General features: G+C 37.6%; 2 protein-coding genes across 2 annotated transcripts in view; both read left to right on the plus strand.

Moving 5' to 3' along the window:
* LOC134657481 (homeobox protein B-H1-like) overlaps positions 1 to 23,132 on the plus strand; it is a 103,579-nt gene that overhangs the window by 43,101 nt on the left and 37,346 nt on the right. The gene's annotated exons all lie outside the window — the stretch shown is intronic.
* Positions 8,146 to 8,959, plus strand: LOC134657670 (uncharacterized). The gene is made up of 2 exons (XM_063513232.1): positions 8,146 to 8,710; positions 8,742 to 8,959. The coding sequence occupies exons 1-2, from the start codon at positions 8,146 to 8,148 to the stop codon at positions 8,957 to 8,959; spliced, it is 783 nt and encodes a 260-aa protein (XP_063369302.1).

Consider the following 23,132-nt stretch of genomic DNA (forward strand, 5'->3'; position numbering starts at 1 on the left):
AATTGTCTACTATAAGAATCACGGAAACACTGTTTGCATGTGTGAGTTATAGTAGGAAAAAGCATGACAGCAACACTCCTTCGACTTTAAAGGGTGGTTTTTGCACAATGAATTATTCAATGTTTATTTAATAGTTCAATATTTACTTAAAGAGTTCGCTAAACATACTTTTAAGTATACAAATACCAAGACCATTCCATAAAAAAATAAAACATGAAATTTTGCGAAAGTGGCGCCATCTAGCGAGGGTTAAGCTTTGAGTAACCTGGTCGAACCACCTTAAGTAAAGATCCACATCGTAGTGTTTATTTCTGCGAGTCAGCTGCAACAGTAACGTTTCATGTCAGTAAACCTCATTCGTCCATTATTTCGCCGAAACACCAAGTGACAGGCTAACTCGCACTGTACTGCGCTAATGGGGCATTACACTCGATTACAGTAAACAGCCTGTTGTTACAGACGATAAGCGGGATCGGTTAGAACGCTAAATGACTAGTTTTAATGGCTAGGGTTGAGTTTGAACTGTGCTCTAGATTTAAATGGCTGTGTTCTTACTTCTTAAAGGGTCATACACACTTTATTATACGCTTAATCGTTCGCGTTTTTCCTGTAGACATTGCAAAGTTAAGACAATGAAAAGCTAATTTATAAACAGGCAGGATAGGTACCTACCTACATTATTTCTATATTTGAGACAAATTAGAAAAGATGATATAATTTATATAAATATGTCCGCGTCGTGCTTTTGATGTTTTGTCCACAGACACCTTTTTCTGAAATTTGTTAACGTAAAGCTTAGAATCCCACGTTGAAATCTCGACGAGGGCATAAGTATTATTTACTCTATGACACAGAATAAGTAATAGTACCTATTATCATTCTATGAGTAGCTTTCAAGTCTTGGGTGTTCTTTAAAAAAAATTCAGACAATTATAGTCCATAGTTGTTAGTATTAACTTACAGGCTTTGTTTTACGTTTCAGTATTTTATCAAAGCTGTAACTTGCCAAGTAAATTCCAGTATAACCAAGTTGTTATCCAATCATTCGATCGTGCGCAATGACAGCGGCGAACCGCTTCCCAAATCCAAAAGAGCATACATCGCTACGAAATCATCAGGAGATATAATCTTTTACCTTTTATCGTGTATTCCTATCGCTTAACGAGCGTTTATCTCAAATACACCAGAATAAGTGTGATACGTAGATACGCGACCACTCTACGCAATTTAAGATCACGTTGCTTTGCCTTAAGCTTTTTAAATGGGAATAACAAGCATGGTGTGTACGTGCGTAAGTGTAATTACATCGTTAGTATGTAATGAGAATGTGTAATAGGCCTTAGGCGTCGGCTAGATCAGTACGGCTAGGCTAATTTAATCACCATTTAGGTTATGGCTTTTTTTACAAGTAATAATGACTAAGGGAAGGAGTGTGGACACATCGGTTATTGGTGTGTCCACACCAAGCCGAATCTAAAAAAAACAACACCCTAAAACATATTGACATATGATATACATATGTATTATTTATTAAAAAAAATACTTTGAATTGTAAGTTTGTGTGATTATTGGTTATTTTATTATAAATAATAAATCTTGTTTTTGTATTACAGGTAAGATATCAACTGAAAAATGCAGATACACTTTGTGGTACAGTATACTTATAATACTTATGTAGGTATGTCATTTATGATAGTATTTACCTACCACACCACACCTATCTCGGCTCCTATAGTTGTTTAATGCTAATGTACCTACTTCCTAACTGGCAATATCAGTAACTATTTTAAATAACTATTAAATAATTTTACGGTTTAGACTCACTTGTTTAAACCGTAAAATTATTCTATGTTAGTATGTCTAACAACAGTTTAAATTCAACTATTACACAGTTATTTACTTAAATGCGTAAATCCAATCTTATGGTCGGATTTGCAGGCCGAATTTTAAGTAGGTAAAGTTATATTTTTATTTTCAATTAAACTTATACCTACGTATGTACTTATGTTAACTACTATTTAAGTATTCAATCGTATTGATTTCCACTCTGTAAATATAATATAAACCATAAACTTAACATATAAATGATTGTTACAAAATACATGGCTAATACTCGTGTGAAATCCGCCATAAATGAGTTTATAATGATCGCATCACCATTACGTTATGTACTTAGATACTCGAACTGGCAAATAACATAATATGCCTTCACATAGAAACTAGGTTAGTTTAACTTAGGTATATAGGTATGGTATGACATGACCTTAAATAGTAAATCACTATAATCTGTCTTACAAACTTGTAGCAAGTAGGTAAGGTACCTAAACGTAATATTAGCTAGAATTATCGGGCTTATTATTACCTACTATTTGCCCGGGACTTCGTCTTCGTAAAATGATGATCTTCTTCTTCCCAGACCTTATCCCATTTACTTGGGGTCGGCCTTCCCTATCCTCTTCTTCCATTCTGCACGATTTAGTGCCAGGTGTGCGTCATTTATCCCTTGCTCCCTCAGGCTTTTCTCCACCGTCGTCAACCAAGTGGCAGGAGGTCTCCCGCTTTCTCGCGCCGTCGTAGGTATCGCTCAGGCTACATTGACCATGTGTTCGGGAGGTCGTCTCTGAATATGCCCGTACCGCCGTAGACGTTTCTGAACAAGTTTATCTGTTATCGGTGCGACTTTGAAACTGCCCCTGATGTACTGGTTTCTTATCTTATCCAGCTTCGTAAAATGATGATGATTGATAAAAACTACACTATTATACTACCCTACTAAAATTTGCCTGAAGAGGTACCTAACAGATAGAGTTACTTTTCGCAGTTACAATATTAGTAGAGTAGGGATTACCTAGAGCCTAGACCCTAGAGCGAAGTCGTCAAAAAATCTTGAAATATAATGAATGAAGTATATTAAAACATGATAATGATTTGCAAAAGCACATTATTATACAATAAATGATTAGAATTTTATAATCAATGACAATGCAAAATTTAAGTTGCTTTCTGCTGACATTAAATTACTATTTTTATTCTAGGTAGGTAATAAATAATAATAAATATATAATTTGCCCTTTTATAAAATAAAAGGTCGACAATAATCAACTTAAAGTTATTGTAATTCGATGTGACATGTCGCATAACGATGAGAGCCGCGGGGCAACGCTAGTCTTATCAAAACACAGAGTAGCGTAGAACAGAGCGTTCTCTCCATGTTTTTTTTTTATAAAAAAAAAACATTTTGGCAAAAATCTTACGCAGATCGACCTTAACAAACCAATGCAGAAATGTAAACAAACCATAAACAAACCAATTATTTTTATTGTTCCTTGCTCAAGCACTTTTAAAGAATGACTACTTTAACCTTTTGTACCATATTATTTATGCATATGCAAGGATTACACTAAAGCCTATTAAAATTTAATCAGCATTTTATAGGTAGGTACATATTAAAATTACATCTCTTAAAAAGTCACCTAGTTGATCTGTCGCTAAAAAAATATGCAAAATGTGAATTCCACTTCATAATTGGCCGATTACATAGCTGTCGACCAATAAAAAAAGGCCTCTTTATCCACTTACCTACTCTGTACCGTATAATTGTATGGGTAATTTACTTGTCGCATGTTTTTTGGTAATAATTCCCTTGAATATTGCCGTTTTATTAATTTATGAAGTTCAGGGTGGCGCCGGAGGCTAGTTTTGCTCATTAGGGGTAATTAAGATTAATTTGGCGTGAGTTGAGACAATTTAATTTTGGAAGAACATGTTTATAAAAAAAACTTAAGGAGTTCCTTTGGTTTATTTGTTGTGTAATTGTAAAAAATAGATGTTTGGAATTTACATCGTAAAGCATGACAAGATTCTATTTGGCCCTGAGAAAGTGTCGCTACAAGCAGCTTACATATGCCATATGTCATAGGGCAATAATGTGCGTAGGCACCGTAAAATAAAATGTCAGTAGGTACTTACCTACCGGTCAGGTCAACGACTAATTACAAAACATCGTTTATTGCCATTCTACGCAATCCTTCGTCCTTTTATTAATGTACCTAAATGTTTTATTGTAGGCAAAATATTATTTCATCTATGTCCGAAAATCTTTTTCTGCATTTTTGTGGCAAAATCATTTACAATTGCGAAATATTTTCTTAAAACTTACCAATAATAGGTATGTATAGGTTTAAAATGTAAGCTGTGTAGAGTGTGTAGTATTATGTATATTTGTATGGACCACTGTTGTATTAAATAAATGACATTTATTTCTTTTAAGAAAAAAAAGCTCCCATTTTTATTCATTATTTCGGATTATACAGCCCATTCTATCATTTTTAGTACATTTTAGTAAATGTCTCTATTGAACCTTATTTTGAACTCATTCATTTATGAAAACAGTCATACCCAATACTTATTCCGATCTGCAATTAACACATACACATGGACTGATTAACATTTCAGTAACAACACAACACAGCAACACAAACTTATGTTCAGGCTTATGAAGCTTTTAAAAGTTTATTTTTATTTTTAGCCTTTACTACTTTACTACAAAAAATATATTTCACCACGTTTGGCTAAATGGTTAATACGTTAATTTAGGGATCCGTAATCCGTATTGAAAAATTAACCCCACCCGTAGACCCACTAAGGGCCTCTTGCACCATTCCACTAACCCGGGGTTAACCGGTTAAACCTGGAGTTACCATGGTTACCAGTAAAACCTAGAAAGAAGAAATTTATGAAGAAAAAACCAAAAGAAAAGAGTTTAAATAGGAACGGGACCCTGCACAATCAAGCTTCAATCCCGCTTCACTACTTAGGTACTCAACTTAATTGACAAAAAACGATGTAGGTACATATTTCAATACTTACACACATCTTTTAAGACCTTTTGGCCTCAAAACACCACTAATAACACTAATTACATCGTTCAGCGACAATTAATTAGCTTTTACGAAGCCAACGCGTATTTCAAGAGGAATTACATGTGTTTATAATGAGGTAATATAAATGCAGGCCAGTATGTCTGCGTTGTATGGAATGAGTCGTTGTAACTATGGAATAGCCGCGGTAATTATTATAAGAGGGACAGTCGGTTTTGTAAATTTGTACCAACGATCATAAGTAGGCTAGAAAACACTAACTGCCGTATTCGAACTTCAAGATATTCACAAGAGACGACAAGTATACTGGATCCATTCTTGACACGTTATAGTTTACAACCAATGTCACTTTTACGTTAGACAGAGTTAGATATCTATTAGATGTGAATTGGATCTCTAAGCCATATCTTGTGGAAATCGTTCAAGAGTATCTCCAGAATTGCGCAAATGTCAAATTTGACAGATTTGACCTTAAACATATCGTTATCGTATCTTGCGATGTCTAAAAGATATCTAACAGATGTCTATTTCAAAATCCGAATCGGGCCCTAATACTAAAGTTTTACTGAAATTGATGGTCAAGAAAAACGTGATATAGTTTGTAAATTGTACTTATATGTGCCCGGGTCGTGCGTGACTTTTCTAATGTCCACAGAAGGAAGCTTTTTTTAAAATTCGTCTGACCCATTTTCTTTCATTTCGTATTTTATTTAGCATCCTTTATCACCTCGACCTTCATTAAATTAATTTGACTCGAAAGCCTCTTATTCTTATACAATAAACATATCTGTATGAAACAAACATTAATTCACTTCCTAAAACATAAGAAATATTTATAATAACTCGATCCATTTCTTCTCATTATTCGTAATTGGTGTAAGGGTGAAGAAAGTGTCGGTTACGCGCACGTAATGTAATACTTTCGTGTGTGGATTAACGAAACCAATTAGGTAATAAGGTAAAGGTAACTTCAAGTTTTCTGGAGGATTTTATTTGCAAATTATAAGCGGTAGCAGGCGGAAGTTATTCAGAATTAAGAATAAATATTATGTTCTTATAATTCAAATAAGTACTAACCGGAAATAGGATTACGAGGTTATCCGCCTGTCTACAGAAGTGCAAGTTGCGGAAAATTTCCAATAAGTTGGAAAAGTACTCGGAAATAAATAAAAAACATAGGAAACTTCCATTTTGGAAATGGAAGATTTTAATTCACAATTCACATATAACTGGACGTAATCTGACACACCTACCCTATGATATTTTCGAATTTTTTCATGAGGAAATTTTCACAAATTAAAAAACTTTCCGACAGCACATGAGTACATTCCTGCCTGAAGGCGCAATGTCTGATAAAAGTATTTTCAAAATATTTCTAGGTATCTACAAAATTATTTGTTTTGAATCGCTCATCACTTTAGACTTGGAGCTTACAAGAGTAACACCCGGAACCTCGCAAGGATTGTGTGATCATTACGCAAATGTATGGCTAGGTGGACTAATTGTTTAACCCACTGTTCCGGACTATTTTAGTTGTACTTACAAAATTATTTGTTTTGAATCGCTCATCTCTTTAGCTCTTCTTGGAGCTCACCAGAGTAACACCGGCACCTCGCAAGGATTGTGCGATCATTACGCAAATGTATGGCTAGGTGCACTAATTGTTAACCCACTGTTCCTATTGTTATTTATCATAAACGTATTTTAGGATCTCGCAAGGATCGTGTGATTCGTGTGCGACCATTATGCAAGTACAGCCAGCTGCAGAGAGAGGTGCCCTGCATGGACTGATTGTATGCAGGGCTCACCTCTCTCTGCAGCTGACTGTACCTACCTATTCATTAATTTGTTTGAGCCACTGACTCTTTAATTCTGATCGATAGATATAAATTTAATGTTGGAGCTCAAACGGTAAATTAAAATGAGTTCTAAATATTGTTGTTCAATGAATACAGTCACAAATTAGAGCATTATTTTATAACTTATTGAAAAAATACTACCTCTTCCAACATAAAATGCCACGAAAAACATAGAGTCGAGTCGGACCAAGCTAACTGTGCATGGCACTTGCAATGACAGTGTGGCAATGTCATTATTATTGTCACATTTCTATGAAAATATATTATGACGATTTAAGGACACTCCTTCACTTTGTTCTGTTCATATTGTAGTGTATACTAGATATAGTTATGTACGTAGTTCATAGGATATATATAAGGACCATTTACTCATGTATTTAGTGCAGTAATAAATCATCATTCTAGCTGAACACTTGTTTGTACTCAGCTCCGAATCCTCACCTTACATGGCGATCCTGCCATATACGGTGTCGCGCGTGCGGTCAGTCACCGAGTGATATTGAGTGCTCAATTAGTTACAATGTAAACATAGCTCAAGTGGACGATTAATAGAACAATTAAATAATGTAATGCTGTTTCTCACGGTTAAGTGGTTACGCTGTTGCTGATTCAAAGTTTCATCATGGGGGCTACAAAATCAAAAGAAGAGGTTATCATCGCACAAACTGCGGCCGGAGGTGACAATAAGGCTTCTGCGGGCACCGACGAACTTCGATTCCACGCAAGTACCACTAATATTATCCTGGGTATAATGCTCGTCTTATTCGTCATTGGAGGAGGCTACGCCCTGTACAGAAGGTGTAAGAAAACCCACAAGAAATGGATGCGCCAGGAGGTCGCTCTAGCTGAGCTGCAGCGTGCTGCTCGTACGGCTCCTATAAGTGTTTGAGTGAAGTGTTAACGGATAACGTGTATCGTGTAGTGTGTGTATCGGATTTTGTTTTGTGATAGTGGTTCAACGGACAGAGAAACAACTGTTGCTAAGTGATATAGTGAACAAAGTTTCTTATGAAGCAAATTAAGGACAGTAATGTGACGCCAATGTAAGTTAAAACACGTAGGTATATTAAAGTAGTAGGTATAATTTTGTGATGGCAGATGAATTATTGAAATGTTACGAAGAGTTAATCGTAATAAGAAAATATTTAGTTAAAAAAGGGAAATCAAGGTTTGAAGGTAACATAACAAAAAATCAACTGTCAAAAGTTAATGATATTATAGATAGGTGTAATAATTTTATCGCACAATTTTCCCTACTAAAGGACGTAAAATCAGGAGTTATTGAGGAGACCAACAAATTGTATGATAATATTACTAGTTTTCATAACGAAATATTAGAGTTATGTTCAAAGTCTGAGGTAGAGGAAAGTACAAGTAGCGATAGCGAATACAGTGAATTCGACACCATGGAGTTCGATTTAAAGTCAGCGTGTAGTCTTATACCACTTATGGATGGTACTGAAGAAACAACAAAGAGATTAATAGATGCTGTTGATATGTATTCGGGTATGTTAAACGAGACAGGTAAAAAGTCGCTAATTACATTTGTGTTAAAAGGAAGGTTGTCTGAAAGTGCGAAATTACGTATGTCAGCTACTTATACAACCGTAGAGCACCTTATAAGGGATTTACGTAACTCACTTTTACCTAAAAAGTCCTTTACAGCAATCCATTCCCGACTTCAAAATATAAGTCAGGGTTGGCGTAGTATAGATCAGTATGGATCCGAAATAGAGAAACTTTTTTCTGAGTTGACTATAACTCAGGCAGAAGGTAATTCGGCGAGTTATGATGTGCTAAAGCCGCTGAACGAAAAAATGTGCATTAAAAAGTTCACAGATGGTTTGAAGGATCCAAGGCTCAGCACCATCATTGCGGCGCGGAACTTCAGCAGCTTGAAGGATGCGATCCAGGCTGCGCAGGACGAAGATATATCGAGGCCGACAACGTCCAGCCAATCGGAGGTCATGGGTATGTACCGCTCACAAAACTCTTTTAACAGGTACCATAGAGGCTTTGCTCACAACTCGTACAGAGGTCATCGGCATCGTAATCAAAGGGGTCCGCGACAGTACTCCTATGGTCGATATCCTCAACCCCAACAAGGCAACTCGCGAGGAGGTGGCCGTGGATACAAGTCACGAGGCAGGCCGGCACGAGGGGGTTCATATTTCGGGTCCCGTGCCCGAGGGGTCACCGCTCGTGGCAGCCTGCACGTGATACGGCACGCCGAGAATGGCTCGACCGGTCAACACCCGAGTGCACCAAATACGGAATCGCTGAATCATTTTTTTCGAGACTGATGTTATTTACACGTGTAATGATTTAAATAGAGTAACTTTAAATATAGGGAAAACCGCTTACAACTGGCTATTGGATACGGGAGCATCTTTATGCGCGATAAAGTATGAAATCATACAAAATTGGGACATTCCGTTCCATAATAAGAGATTATGTGTCACAGGTATAGGCGGACAAGTAACATCTAACGGATATGTTATGTTAAAATTAAATTATAATGGCTGTGAGTTCGAGCATTCATTTTTTGTTTTTGAGAATTTATCATGTAGCGCGGATGGTATTTTAGGACAAGATTTCTTTGCGAAGCATAAAGCCAATATTGATTTTGAAACAAACATTGTACGATTACTATCGCGACATGGACAGTTAGCTAAGATAGGGTTTAGAAGCTCATCAGAACCGGCAAATAGTTATCTAACTATACCCGCTCGTAGTGAAATCATTCATTACATGGATACTAGTATTACGGAGGATTTTGTAGTAAATAGTCAGGAATTATGCGAGGGAATATATGTTGCGAGTGCTATAGTTAAACCAATTCAGGGTAAAATACCAATTAAAATATTAAATACAAGGGATAGCGACGTAAATTTAAGCCGATTTACAATTAATAAGAGCCGATTAACCGATTTCTTTATTTGTGAATTTAGTAAGCCAACTATGAATGCCGAAAGGGTGAAGTTGTTGTTTTCTGCTTTAGATTTGAGTAAATTAAACGAAGAGGAACAGAAATCCATTGAGAATATATGCGCAAAATATCCAGATGTCTTTTTCCTACCGGGTGATAAATTAACCACCACAAAGCTTTATAACCAGACGATAGAATTAAAACCGGGTAGTTCACCAGCTTATGTAAAACCTTACAGATTACCTTACTCGCAAAAGGCTGAAATTGATAGGCAGATTAAAGGAATGTTAGATGATGGAATAATTGAAGAGGCAAGAAGCGCGTGGTCGAGTCCGTTATTGTTAGTTCCCAAAAAATTAGATTCCTCGAAACAGAAGAAATGGCGCGTGGTCATCGACTATAGAAAGTTAAATAATCAGATAAAAGACGATAAATTCCCACTCCCTAATATAACTGAAGTTTTAGACTCCTTATCAGGATCTATCTATTTTTACACGACTGCCCCAAAAAAAGAGTGTATTGTTTTCAGGGTTCATGTTTGTATGTGGGTATGTAAGTTTCTTTGTTACACCGTAACAGCTAAGTGCCTGAACCGATTTAGGTGTTTGAGATATCATTGGAATCCTTACGTCATCCCGAGTAACATAGGCTATGTGACGTCATCACAAAACCAATATGGCGGATTAGGCACTGCAAATTGTGCAACCGAAACAAAAATAAAACTTATAAACCTATCAAGTTGGGTATTAAAATAAAGGATTTTGAAAGACGATTCTACAACTGTACACAAAATATGGTTTAAACTATTCATTTGGTAGGACAAGATTTTACAAAATATAAGTATAACGCAAAGATAAATGAATTGTCTAAATCTATTGAATGGGGTATTAAAAGAAAGGATTTTTTAAGGCGATCATACGAATATATATAAGTTATATGTTTAATTGTATCGTTGGAGAGAAAATACGAAATGTTCTACATCGCGCTAATGACATTTCTCTTTGCAGCTATATACGACAACGTCATACGTGGCGCTTACGTTATTTTCAATTGCGAAAGTGTCAAATACGAAAGAACGGTTTAAACGATTGACTAGGTAAGCATTTCTCAAAAAAGTTGTACATTTCGATCACATCTTAGATTTCTATAAAATTGGTATGCTGGTAAAGTACATGAAGCTGAACAATTTCCACCATATTTCCCAAAATGTCCAAGAAAGTTTGTATGAAACATCCTTTTTTGTTTGTTACCAGATTTCCTTACACATTTGGTAACAAAAAAGGAATGTTTCATACAAACTTTCTTGGACATTTTGGGAAATATGGTGGAAATTGTTCAGCTTCATGTACTTTACCAGCATACCAATTTTTATAGAAATCTAAGATGTGATCGAAATGTACAAATTATTTGAGAAATGCTCAGGTACTCTGAATAAACATATTGTGCTGTTTATTATAAGATTTAACTTGAGACTTTGAATAGAAGACACTATTATCATGACTGTAGAAGGCAGGTCTTTGATGATGATTTTAATTTTGCACGACAAATTTTGCAAATCCCGGAGCACACGTGCTACTGTTGTGAAACAATATTTTACGAGAAGCAAAGACTGGGAGCTTAAGATAGATGGGCTCTTCCTGCAACTTCCACGAGTATTTTAATAACGAAAGCCGAAGGCCGAACTCCGCATAGGGTCGACGCTCCGAAGCGTAAGGCAGGTGCGTGCTTCCTGTAAATTCCCCAAGTATCTTAATTGCGAAGGCCGAAGGCCGAGCTCCGCGTAGGGCCGAAGGCCCGAAGCGTAAGAAAGGTGCACGCTTTTTGCAGTTTCCCCAAGTTTCTTAATTGTAAAAACCGAAGGCCGAGCTTCGCGTAGGGTCGAAGGCTCGGAGCGTAAGAGAGGTGCATGCTTTCTGCAGCTTCCCCAAGTATCTTAATTGCGAAGGCCGAAGGTTCGCGTAGGGCCGAAGGCCCGGAGCGTAAGAAAGGTGCACGTTTTTTGCAACTTCCCCAAGAATCTTAATTGCGAAGGCCGAATGCCGAGCTTCGCATAGGGCCGAAGGCCCGGAGCGTAAGAAAGGTGCACGCTTTCTGCAGCTTTTCCAAGTTTCTTAATTGCGAAGGCCGAAGGCCGATCTTCGCGTAGGGCCGAAGGCCCAGAGCGTAAGAAAGGTGCACGCTTTCTGTAGCTTCCCCAAGAATCTTAATTGCGAAGGCCGAAGGCCGAGCTTCGCGTAGGGCCGAAGGCCCGGAGCGTAAGAAAGGTGCACGCTTTCTGCAGCTCGAAGTATCTTAATTGCGAAGGCCGAAGGCCGAGCTTCACGTAGGGCCGAAGGCCCGGAGCATAAGAAAGGTGCACGCTTTCTGCAGCTTTTCCAAGTTTCTTAATTGCGAAGGCCGAAGGCCGACCTTCGCGTAGGGCAGACGGCCCAGAGCGTAAGAAAGGTGCACGTTTTCTGTAGCTTCCTCAAGATTCTTAATTACAAAGGCCGGAGGCCGAGCTTCGCGTAGGGCCGAAGGCCCGGAACGTAAGAAAGGTGCATGCTTTCTGCAGCTTCCCTAAGTATCTTAATTGCGAAGGCCGAAAGCCAATTTATAATTATGTAGTTGCAGAGATATTAAGCCATAGCACTTTTCAATACGTCTGGTTTTTGGGTCCGACCTATTTAGGTTTTTAAGCACGTTTTATGCTAACATATCAAAATATCAACATGATGAAAGCTCCTTGAAGTAACTTAAGTGCCTTAAATCATATAAAAAATGTGGTGGGTTTGTATGGTCACTAAAATGTATAAAATAAAATAAATTAATTAAAAATTAAAAAACACGACTGCAATTTAAAAGCGAACTGAAAAGCTAAAAATAATTTTTAGTTATGTTAGGTACTCAACTTAATGAATGTAAAATATAATATATAGGTAAGTGTTCTGTCAGGGTCGTAAACAGCAAACGGAAAAGTTTAGGCTCATTTAGGATCGTGACTGTACCTGTATATTTTATTTCGATGCAGTCGGGGACCTGTGAATGGGAAAAATTCAATATATCAAGGTCCCCGACTGCAATCGAAATAAAATATACAGGTACAGTCACGATCCTAGATGAGCCTAAACTTTTCCGTTTGCTGTTTACGACCCTGACAGAACACTTACCTATATATTATATTTTACATTCATTAAGTTGAGTACCTAACATAACTAAAAATTATTTTTAGCTTTTCAGTTCGCTTTTAAATTGCAGTCGTGTTTTTTAATTTTTTCGCATCTAGACTTGTATCAGGGATTTTATCAAATAAATTTAGATAAATCAAGCCGCCCCCTTACAGCTTTTCAAACTAGTAAAAATCAATATCAAATGACCAGACTCCCCCAAGGCTGTAAAACCTCCCCTAACGCTTTTTCACGGATGATGACCGTGGCCATGTCCGGTCTAAATTATGAACAGTGTCTGGTATATCAGGATGACTTAGTTGTTTTCGGAAGAAGTTTAGCTATACACAATCAAAACTTATTAGACGTTTTCAGCAGATTAAGAAAAGTAAATTTAAAGCTCAATCCTGCCAAATGCCAATTTTTACAAAAAGAAATATTATATCTGGGTCATGTAGTTTCAGAAAAGGGCATTTTACCAGATCCCGAAAAAACGAGGGTTCTAAATAATTATCCGACTCCTCAGAACGCCGACGAAGTTAAACGTTTCGTGGCATTTGCTAGTTACTATCGTAAATTCATTGTCAATTTCGCAGATAAAGCATATCCGCTCAATAAGTTGTGCTGTAAAGATGTACCATTTATATGGACCCAAGAGTGTGAACAGTCTTTTCAAATATTAAAGTCTGCTTTAGTTAAACCACCAGTACTTCAATATCCAAATTTTTCGGAGGAAAACCAATTTCTTTTACAATGTGATGCGTCAGGAAAAGCTTTAGGATCAGTTTTATGTAACGATGATGGTCGACCTGTAGCCTACGCTAGTCGAAGTCTTAATAAGGCAGAATTAAATTACCCTACAGTTGAAAAAGAGTTATTAGCGCTAGTGTGGAGCATTCGCTATTTTAGACCCTATCTATACGGCAGAAAGTTTAAAGTGCAGACAGACCACCGACCACTAGTGTATTTGTTTACTATGAAAGACCCTACCAGTAGATTACTAAAGTTCCGATTACAATTAGAGGAGTATAATTTTACGGTTGAGTACTTGAAAGGTTCTAAGAATTCCGTGGCAGACGCTCTGTCTCGCATAAATATTACGTCAGAGGATTTGAAACAAATGAATGAGCAAGTTATAAATGTGATGACACGAGCGCAAAGACGAAAGTTCGAGAGTATGCAAGGAACAGACAGTACAAGTTCTTCGGTTGTTAATATACCCACTAATTCGAGGCCTGATCACCCAAGAATTGTGGATATCATTAAAAAACCGGAAAATTTTACTGAGTTATGTGTTATGTCATGTAGGGATTACAAAAAAGCTATAAGAGAGAATTTCGTGAAAGAGACGTCTAAATATTTTAATTACGTGCCCAGCAAATCGTGTGTTTATTTCAATTCAACATCTCAATCGCTATTGTCGCGAGCCGAATTAGCGAGAGATTTGGATGCAATTTGCAAGAAAATAAATGTAAAAGAGTTATGCATAATAAGAAACGAATTAAATAAAGATTTTATTGCGGGCTTAATACAAGAAATAAATAGCTATGACGTTTGGTCCGGACCGCGAATATGTGTGCTAAGTAATGTACAAAGAATAAATAATTTACATGATAGACGCGTAATAATTAATGACTTTCACCTACTTCCCACAAGTGGCCACGCGGGGATTAGGAGAATGTCTAATAACATTAAAAAGCACTATTATTGGCCTAGTATGGAAAAGGACATACGAGATTTTGTGTCAAAATGTACTCAATGCCAAAAACAAAAATATTGTGTACCGACTAAACAACCAATGGAAATAACAACTACTGCTAATAGCGCTTTAGAAAAAGTTTATTTAGACACAGTGGGACCTTTACCAAAAGATGAACATGGTTATTGTTACGTGCTGACCATACAGTGCGAACTGTCAAAGTTCGTAGAAGCGTATCCTTTACGATCCAAAGATACAGTTACTGTAGCTCGATCATTCGTAGAGAACTTTGTACTACGGTATGGAATTCCATTAGAAATAGCAACCGATCGAGGAACCGAGTTCATCAGTAGCACTATGAAAGAGGTATGTGATTTACTAAAAATTACTCATTTGCCCTCTACAGCGTATCACCATGAATCAATCGGCGCTCTAGAGAATTCGCATAAAACTATGGGAGCTTATTTAAGGATACAATGCGAAAATAAACCGAATTCTTGGAGCGACTGGTTGCCTTACTGGTGCTTTACGTATAACAACACCGTGCACACGGAGACGAAGTACACGCCTCATGAATTAGTTTTCGGTAAGTTATGCATGCTTCCTAGTAACTTAAGAGATGGTAACGTTAATCCCTTATATAATCACGGTAGTTATCCTTTAGAATTAAAGTATAGATTAGAGCTGGCGCAGGCAGATGCTCGTACTAATTTAATAAACAGCAAACTTAAAAGGAAGGAGAAATATGACTCCCATTCAAAGCCTGTTAGCTATAGCAACAATAGTTACTTATGGTTAAGAAATGTATCGGATAATAAGATGCAAAGCATTTATGTAGGACCTTATTTAGTTTTAGAGGATTTAGGATGTAATGTAAAAATACTTAAAAATGGAAAAGAAGACGTGGTGCATAAAAATCGCACCAAACCTTGTATTTTGTAAATATTTTATATTCGTAGTTTTGTTATTGTAGTTTTTTTATTTTCTATAACTTTGAATATTATTAGTGTAAGTAACCTGTTAACATTGTACGTAGGTATAGTTACTTAGTAATGTATTATAAACAAAAAAAAATATAAATGTTTATTTTTATTTTTTTTAAACATGCGATGGATGGTGTAGTGTATACTAGATATAGTTATGTACGTAGTTCATAGGATATATATAAGGACCATTTACTCATGTATTTAGTGCAGTAATAAATCATCATTCTAGCTGAACACTTGTTTGTACTCAGCTCCGAATCCTCACCTTACAATATCGGTGCAATGTGTGCGGCTCAAGCATATTCGCACAACACGCACAGTGCCGCACACTGGTGGAATCCCGCCTTTAGACGGACTCTTAACGGTGGTATTCCATCTGTCCAATATGTTTATCCAAAGTCATGGCGTCTCACTCTCTCTCTCTCAAGCAAAATGTGAGACAAAACACACATTGGACAAATAAATTTGACAGGTGGAATACCACCCTAAGCAACACGATTCCAATCAAATCTCACTCCGTCAATTAGCGCATGTAAGGCCCCAGTTTACTAGCATTCACAATAGCGCAGTTCGAAATTTAAAATACTCTCCCTCAACCCGCTCGCTCGAATTACCAATTTGCTGGTAACGAGCGCTACCGTTCAAAAATAGAACAGCCCGACCGTTACGAGTTTCTGATTCACATAAGACGGTTTGTAATAAGTGATCACGTATGCGAATACCTTCTCGATCATTAGCGTATCGAACCTTGCGTTCCATTCTATTCCTAGATGCTGTTCTAAATTTGAAAAGCTTCGAACGTAAATTTGCGTTGCGTTTCTCTTTGATAATAAAGCGATTGTCACATTTTATAGCTAGAGTCTGTGAGGGAAGAGGAGAGTCGTGAAATGAGATGGGATACATTACATTATTAAGTGGAGAAGAGAAGGAAACCAGCTCGTCAGAATCAGTGCGGTACCGCACCGACCGGACCCAACCATTTGCTGCTTCCTGCAACACCCTCGACGCTGCTGTATGTGTCCCGTCTACACTACCTTACGAAGGTCGATGATATCGTAAAGTATGTGAAAGCAAAAACCGGATTCATCCTGAGGGTCGCGAAGTTGGAATCTCGACACAATGCGAATTTTAATTCGTTTGTGGTGACCGTTCCGACTGAACATCTAGCGACCTTCACCAAGGAGACTCCTCTTGGCCGAAGGGTGTCAAGTTTCGGCGGTTCCGCGGCCGGTTCCCTGACACTGCGGGGTTGCGTAATGCATCGCAATCATAATGTGTTTTTTAGTGTTTAGTTATATTTTTATAATATGTATGCTAGTTTTAAGGTATTTATTATTACTAGTTGCCTGAAATTAACGATTTCATTCATTCATTCATTCATTCATTCATTACATTCTACAACTAGAAGAGTCGCGTCTTTCGCACAAACTCTACATTCATCCGGGATATATACTTGGTCAAACAGATCTTGACAGTAGAAAAATAAATTAATTAAAAATTAAAAAACACGACTGCAGTTTAAAAGCGAACTGAAAAGCTAAAAATATTTTTTAGTTATATGTTAGGTATTCAACTTAATGAATGTAAAATAGAATATATAAATGTTCAGCAGGGTCGTAAACAGCAAACGGAAAAGTTTAGGCGCATTAAGGATCGTGACTGTACCTGTATATTTTATTTCGAAGCAGTCGGGGACCTTGATATATTGAAATTTTCCCATTCACAGGTCCCCGACTGCATCGAAATAAAATGTACAGGTACAGTCACGATCCTTAATGAGCCTAAACTTTTCCGTTTGCAGTGTTTTTTAATTTTTAATTAATTTATTTTATTTTATACATTTTAGTGACCATACAAACCAACCATATTTTTTTATGATTTAAGGCAATTCAGTTGCTTCATGGAGCTTTCATCATGTTGATCTTTGATATGTTAGCATAAAACGAGCTTAAAAACCAAAATAGGTTGGACCCAAAAACCAGACGTACCTATTGAAAAGTGCTAGGGCTTAATATCTCTGCAACTACATAATTATTTCCTATTAGTTGGCTTTCGGCCTTCGCAATTAAGATACTTGGGGAAGCTACAGAAAGCGTGCACCTTTCTTACGCTCCGGGCCTTTTCGGTCCTACGCGAAGCTCGGCCGTCGGCCTTCGCAATTAAGACTTGGGGAAGCTGCAGAAAGCATGCACCTCTCTTACGCTCCGGGCCTTCGGCCCTACGCGAAGCTCGGCCTTCGGTATTTAGAATTAAGAAACTTGGGGAAACTGCAGAAAGCGTGCACCTGTTTTACGCTCCGGACCTTCGGCCCTACACGAAGCTCGGCCTTCGGCTTTCGCAATTAAAGATACTTGGGGAAGCTACAGAAAGCGGTCACCTTTCTTACGCCCCGGGCCTTCGGCCCTACGCGAAGCTCGGCCTTCGGTCTTTGCATTTAAAAAACTTGGGGAAACTGCAGAAAGCGTGCACCTTTCTTACGCTCCGGGCCTTCGGCCCTACACGAAGCTCGGCCTTCGGCCTTCGCAATTAAGAACCTTGGGGGAGCTGCAGATAGCATGCACCTTTTTTACGTCCCGAGCCTTCGGCCCTACGCGAAGGTCAGCCTTCGGCCTTCGCAATTAAGAAACTTAAAAAAGCTGCAGAAAGCGTGCACCTTTCTTACGCTCCGGGCCTTCGGCCCTACGCGAAGCTCGGCCTCCGGCCTTCGCAATTAGGATACTTCGAGCTGCAGAAAGCGTGCACCTTTCTTACGCTCCGGGCCTTCGGCCCTACGCGAAGCTCGGCCTCCGGCCTTCGCAATTAAGATACTTCGAGCTGCAGAAAGCGTGCACCTTTCTTACGCTCCGGGCCTTTGGCCCTACGCGGAGCTCGGCCTTCGGCCTTCGCATTTGAGATACTTGGGGAAGTTACAGGAAGCACGGTGCCTTACGCTTCGGACCGTCGACCCTATGCTGAGTTCGGCCTTCGGCCTTCGTTATTAAACTACTCGGGGAAGTTATAGGAAGAGCCCATCGCTCTTAAGCTCCCAGTCTTTGCCCCCTACGCGGAGGTCGGCCTTCGTAGGTAATTAATATTCTTGGGGAATTTGGAAGCGCGCACCGAGCCTGTCTTATGCTCAAGGCCTTCAACCCTACGCGGAGCTCGGCTTTTGACCTTTGCAATTTGAATACTTGGGCCGTCATCCCTATGTGGAGCTCGGCCTTCGGTCTGACACTTTCACACTTTGTTCCGTCAAAGTCGGTGCAGAATCATATCTGAAGACGTACTCTACAATCTCAGAGTCTCTACAAAGAACTTATTTACACTTTTTTATTCCCTTAGCGCAATTTAGAACATATTGGCTTCGTTTGAAAACATGTAAAATATAATACCTATGCATAATATTTTTTCTATGATCAGCGGTCGAACCACTTCCTGTTAATATCCCAACAATAGGATAATATTTGGTTTTATGAGATTAGCTTTTCCTAACATATTTTGTGAATTCTTAATTTCTTACTTTATCAAAATTAGACTTAAACCCTCATATTGTATATATATTTTTGATCGTCTTTCAAAGCGCTTCATTTTGATGCCCTACTCGATGGGTTTGCAACATATTTTTTCTAAATGTTGCGTAATATGGCATATTAAGTCCGCCATATTGTTTTTACAATGACGTCACATAGCCTATGTTACTCGGGATGATATAAGGAATCTAATGATATATGATACATCTTAATCGGTTAAGGCATTCAGAAGTTACGGTGTAACAAAGAAACTTGCATACCCACATACAAACATGAACCCTGAAAACAATACACTCTTTTTTCGGGGCAGTCGTGTAAAAAGGCGGCAAATTTGAAAAATGTAGGCGCGAAGGGATGTCGTCCCATAGAAAATTTGAATTTCGCGCCTTTTTTAGGGTTCCGTAGCCAAATGGCAAAAAACGGAACCCTTATAGATTCGTCATGTCTGTCTGTCTGTCTGTCCGTCTGTCTGTCCGTCCGTATGTCACAGCCACTTTTCTCCGAAACTATAAGAACTATACTGTTGAAACTTGGTAAGTAGATGTATTCTGTGAACCGCATTAAGATTTACACACAAAAATAGAAAAAAAAACAATAAATTTTTGGGGTTCCCCATACTTCGAACTGAAACTCAAAAATTTTTTTTTCATCAAACCCATACGTGTGGGGTATCTATGGATAGGTCTTCAAAAATGATATTGAGGTTTCTAATATCATTTTTTTCTAAACTGAATAGTTTGCGCGAGAGACACTTCCAAAGTGGTAAAATGTGTGTCCCCCCCCCCCTGTAACTTCTAAAATAGGAGAATGATAAAACTAAAAAAAATATATGATGTACATTACCGTGTAAACTTCCACTGAAAATTGGTTTGAACGAGATCTAGTAAGTAGTTTTTTTTTATACGTCATAAATCGCCTAAATACGGAACCCTTCATGGGCGAGTCCGACTCGCACTTGGCCGCTTTTTTACTGACAAGATTTGGTTGACCAGCTATATCAAAAATATTTTGTGATTTGACAAAATCATAAAATATGTTTAAGATTAAAACCAAAAATATACTTGGTCAAGCAGATCTTGTCAGTAGAAAAAGGCGGCAAATTTGAAAAATGTAGGCGCGAAGGAATATCGTCCCATAGAAAATTTGAATTTCGCGCCGTTCTTTATAGTCCTTTTATTTTTAGTTGCAAGATTTTTAATTTATGGTCATCTTTGCTGTAGGTATTTTTTAGTCGAAAATACTCTTCAGTATCCCTAAAGCTCATAGACAAAAAAACATGGCACATGATCACAACATGCACATTAAAAAAACGTTGTCTTCGCAGTTTGCACAATCTGTGTGGTCGAAGTCCTTTTCTTTTGTTTGTCTCATTGTTTTTATTTAAAGTAAACATAGTTAATTTCGTTCAAATAAATGTTTCCGTCCTTTGACCAATTTTATCATGTGTGTGCTTACAAATGTTTTTATTTGTTTAATTTATGGGTAACATACGATGTTTAGTTATTTTGAAAAGGTTAGCTGATAAACTATACCTTCAATATTTAGATGAAACTAGAAACTGTAGGGTAAAGAGAAGGGTATGTTGAGGAAGTTTGTTGTACCGATGAAAGATGGAATTGAATATTTTTAAATTATAATTTATTGAACTTAAATTTTATTACATGTAGGTAAGGTTGTCTGGAAGAGATCGCTTTTTAGCGATAAGACCGCCTGTTGTTTAACCTCTTCTTCCTGTATTATTTGTATTGTTTTCTGTAATGAGGTGTGCAATAAAGAGTATTTGTATTGTATTGTATTGTAAGTTGATATTATGAAGTTTGACTTTAATAAAGGGACTAAGGTTTTGTAATAAAATCACACGTATGGACATATTTATCAGTTCCCTGGCAATTAATAGGTATAAAATGTATGCCTAGTTTTAATTAATGATTAATTTCTACATGTCATGTAGAAATTAATCATTAATTAAAACTATTACATGCATTACAGTGTCAGTAGCACCACATAGTAGAACTTATAAGAAAGAAGATAACCTGTATGAGTTATTAACCAGATTAATTAGATATGTAATTAGAAAGGAAGTAATATTATTAAATGAATTCTTAATTAATTTTACAAAAGTGTAGGTAAAAATTAAAACTCCCACCTAGCTCCCTATGTATTTATTTTTATGGGTTGAATTGGACAGGCTTAAATGATAAATTAAATGCAGGCTATAATTAAAGCTAGTACAAAACTGAAGCAACTAAAACGACTTTGCTAATTTACACTTGATAAGTGCGGGCGGGTGCGCGTGTAATAATCAAAATGGCGGACACTGAACACCTGTCCACGAGTCCTACGTCACATTAGTGTATTTAAAGTGTCATTCAATAGAACTTGCTAACTATGTAAACAAAAGTTACTAGTAAATTGACATTCAGTGTCAATTTTAGTATGGCGGTTTGTTTACATAGTTAGCAAGTTCTATTGAATGACATTTTAGCGCGCACTATTAACGAAACAACGGGGCCTTGTGCCTCCCACTGTATACAGCCACCTTTTTTTATACGTCTACTGTCTACTCAAACATTATTAGGTCGGACACACACCACCCGACCAAAAAAGTCAGATAACCGAGCTACCGGTCAAAGCTGCCGCCACGCGGAAAAAACTGGGCGTGGCGCGTCACGCACAAAACAAACTCAAACCGACAGAGATGACAACATACGCGGCCTACGCGCCAGCCGAGACAGATACAGCTAATTCCAAACTGGAAAATAATTGATGGTGAGCTCAAAACAAACAGATACGGTGACAAAAAAGGACGGCTGCATACAATCTTCATTAGCGCGAGCGAAAGGGCGCCGGCGAATGTTCTTAATTTAAAAATTGAAACGATGATGAGTCGACGTTAATTCGCTCGTTTGTTTTACCCGCCAAATGAGTGATCGGGAGAAATCTAATTTCCAATTCATTCACGGAGATGATTTTTAAAACTACAAACAAAAAAGTTATGATAAGGCGGAATTCGTCTAATGAATAACGGAGGTTATTAGTGAATTACAAATTTGCCGCATTTGCTTTATTATGTTTGTAATTAGTTGGTTAAAAATATCGATCTATCAAAGAGTTATAAAAGCATGATTGCGAATTACCTATATGGTGGCTTACGATTTATAATAATGGATTGACGTAAAAAAAGTAATTACACATTAGGTACCGATGGTAATAAAACAGACACAGGCGAAAATTTTGAAAGTCTGCTGTTACTTATCAGAGGCTTTTAGAAACCGCGCAAGGTACTTGGGCGTTTTTTTTTATTGAGACAAACTTTTTGGGCGCGTTTTTTGCGACGGCGCCATTTTTTTTTTGTTTTGACAGCCAGTAACACTGAGCAGACTCAATATTATGACATCTCGATAAGTGGGCGGCAGCGCCGAGATAAGGACGAGTGTTCCTAAATTGATGGGAGGTTAATAGAAGGCACTAGTTTTGTAGGTTAATGAATTATTGCGATATGGATAAGTAGTGGGTTTTTAATCTAAATATGAACACATACATGTGTAATATAATGATATAAGTATGTAAGTATATCATAACGGTGAGAGTCTGAGAGTTATTTATAGTTTTACCTAACCTATTAGGTACTGTGTCGGCTGTTTTGATAACCATATCTTCAAGTGATTACTTACTTGTAGAGTTATGCGACTAGGTATTTAATAAATTCAGTAGGTAACACTAAAATCGTCAATTAAAAAATACTAAGCAGTACAAATTAATGTCCAAAAAACAGCTCCGAGCTAATAAACATTTCTTATATTGCGGCAGTGTGACATGAAATGCCATTTGTCCTCGTTCTGTGGCCTTTTCTACTGAAATATTGTTGCTAATGAGCTCTAGTTCGTAATTCCAGTGATTTGTCGCGCGATTCCGTGCCGCGACGCGATTCAAACGCGATCGCGCGATAGCAACCACGCGACAACCCTATCACTAAATACATTCGCTCTACTGCTAACTATTCAACGAAATTTTAAAAAGTAATATGTACATAGACGCGCGCGAACCGAATTAAGTCTTAACCAGTTTGGGTTAGAGTTGTCATTCGCTTGACTTGCTGAATCTTTCAGGGCTGCTACTGAGCA

Source organism: Cydia amplana, chromosome 20 (assembly GCF_948474715.1).
Source record: "Cydia amplana chromosome 20, ilCydAmpl1.1, whole genome shotgun sequence".
Classification (NCBI taxonomy): Eukaryota; Metazoa; Arthropoda; class Insecta; order Lepidoptera; family Tortricidae; genus Cydia; species Cydia amplana.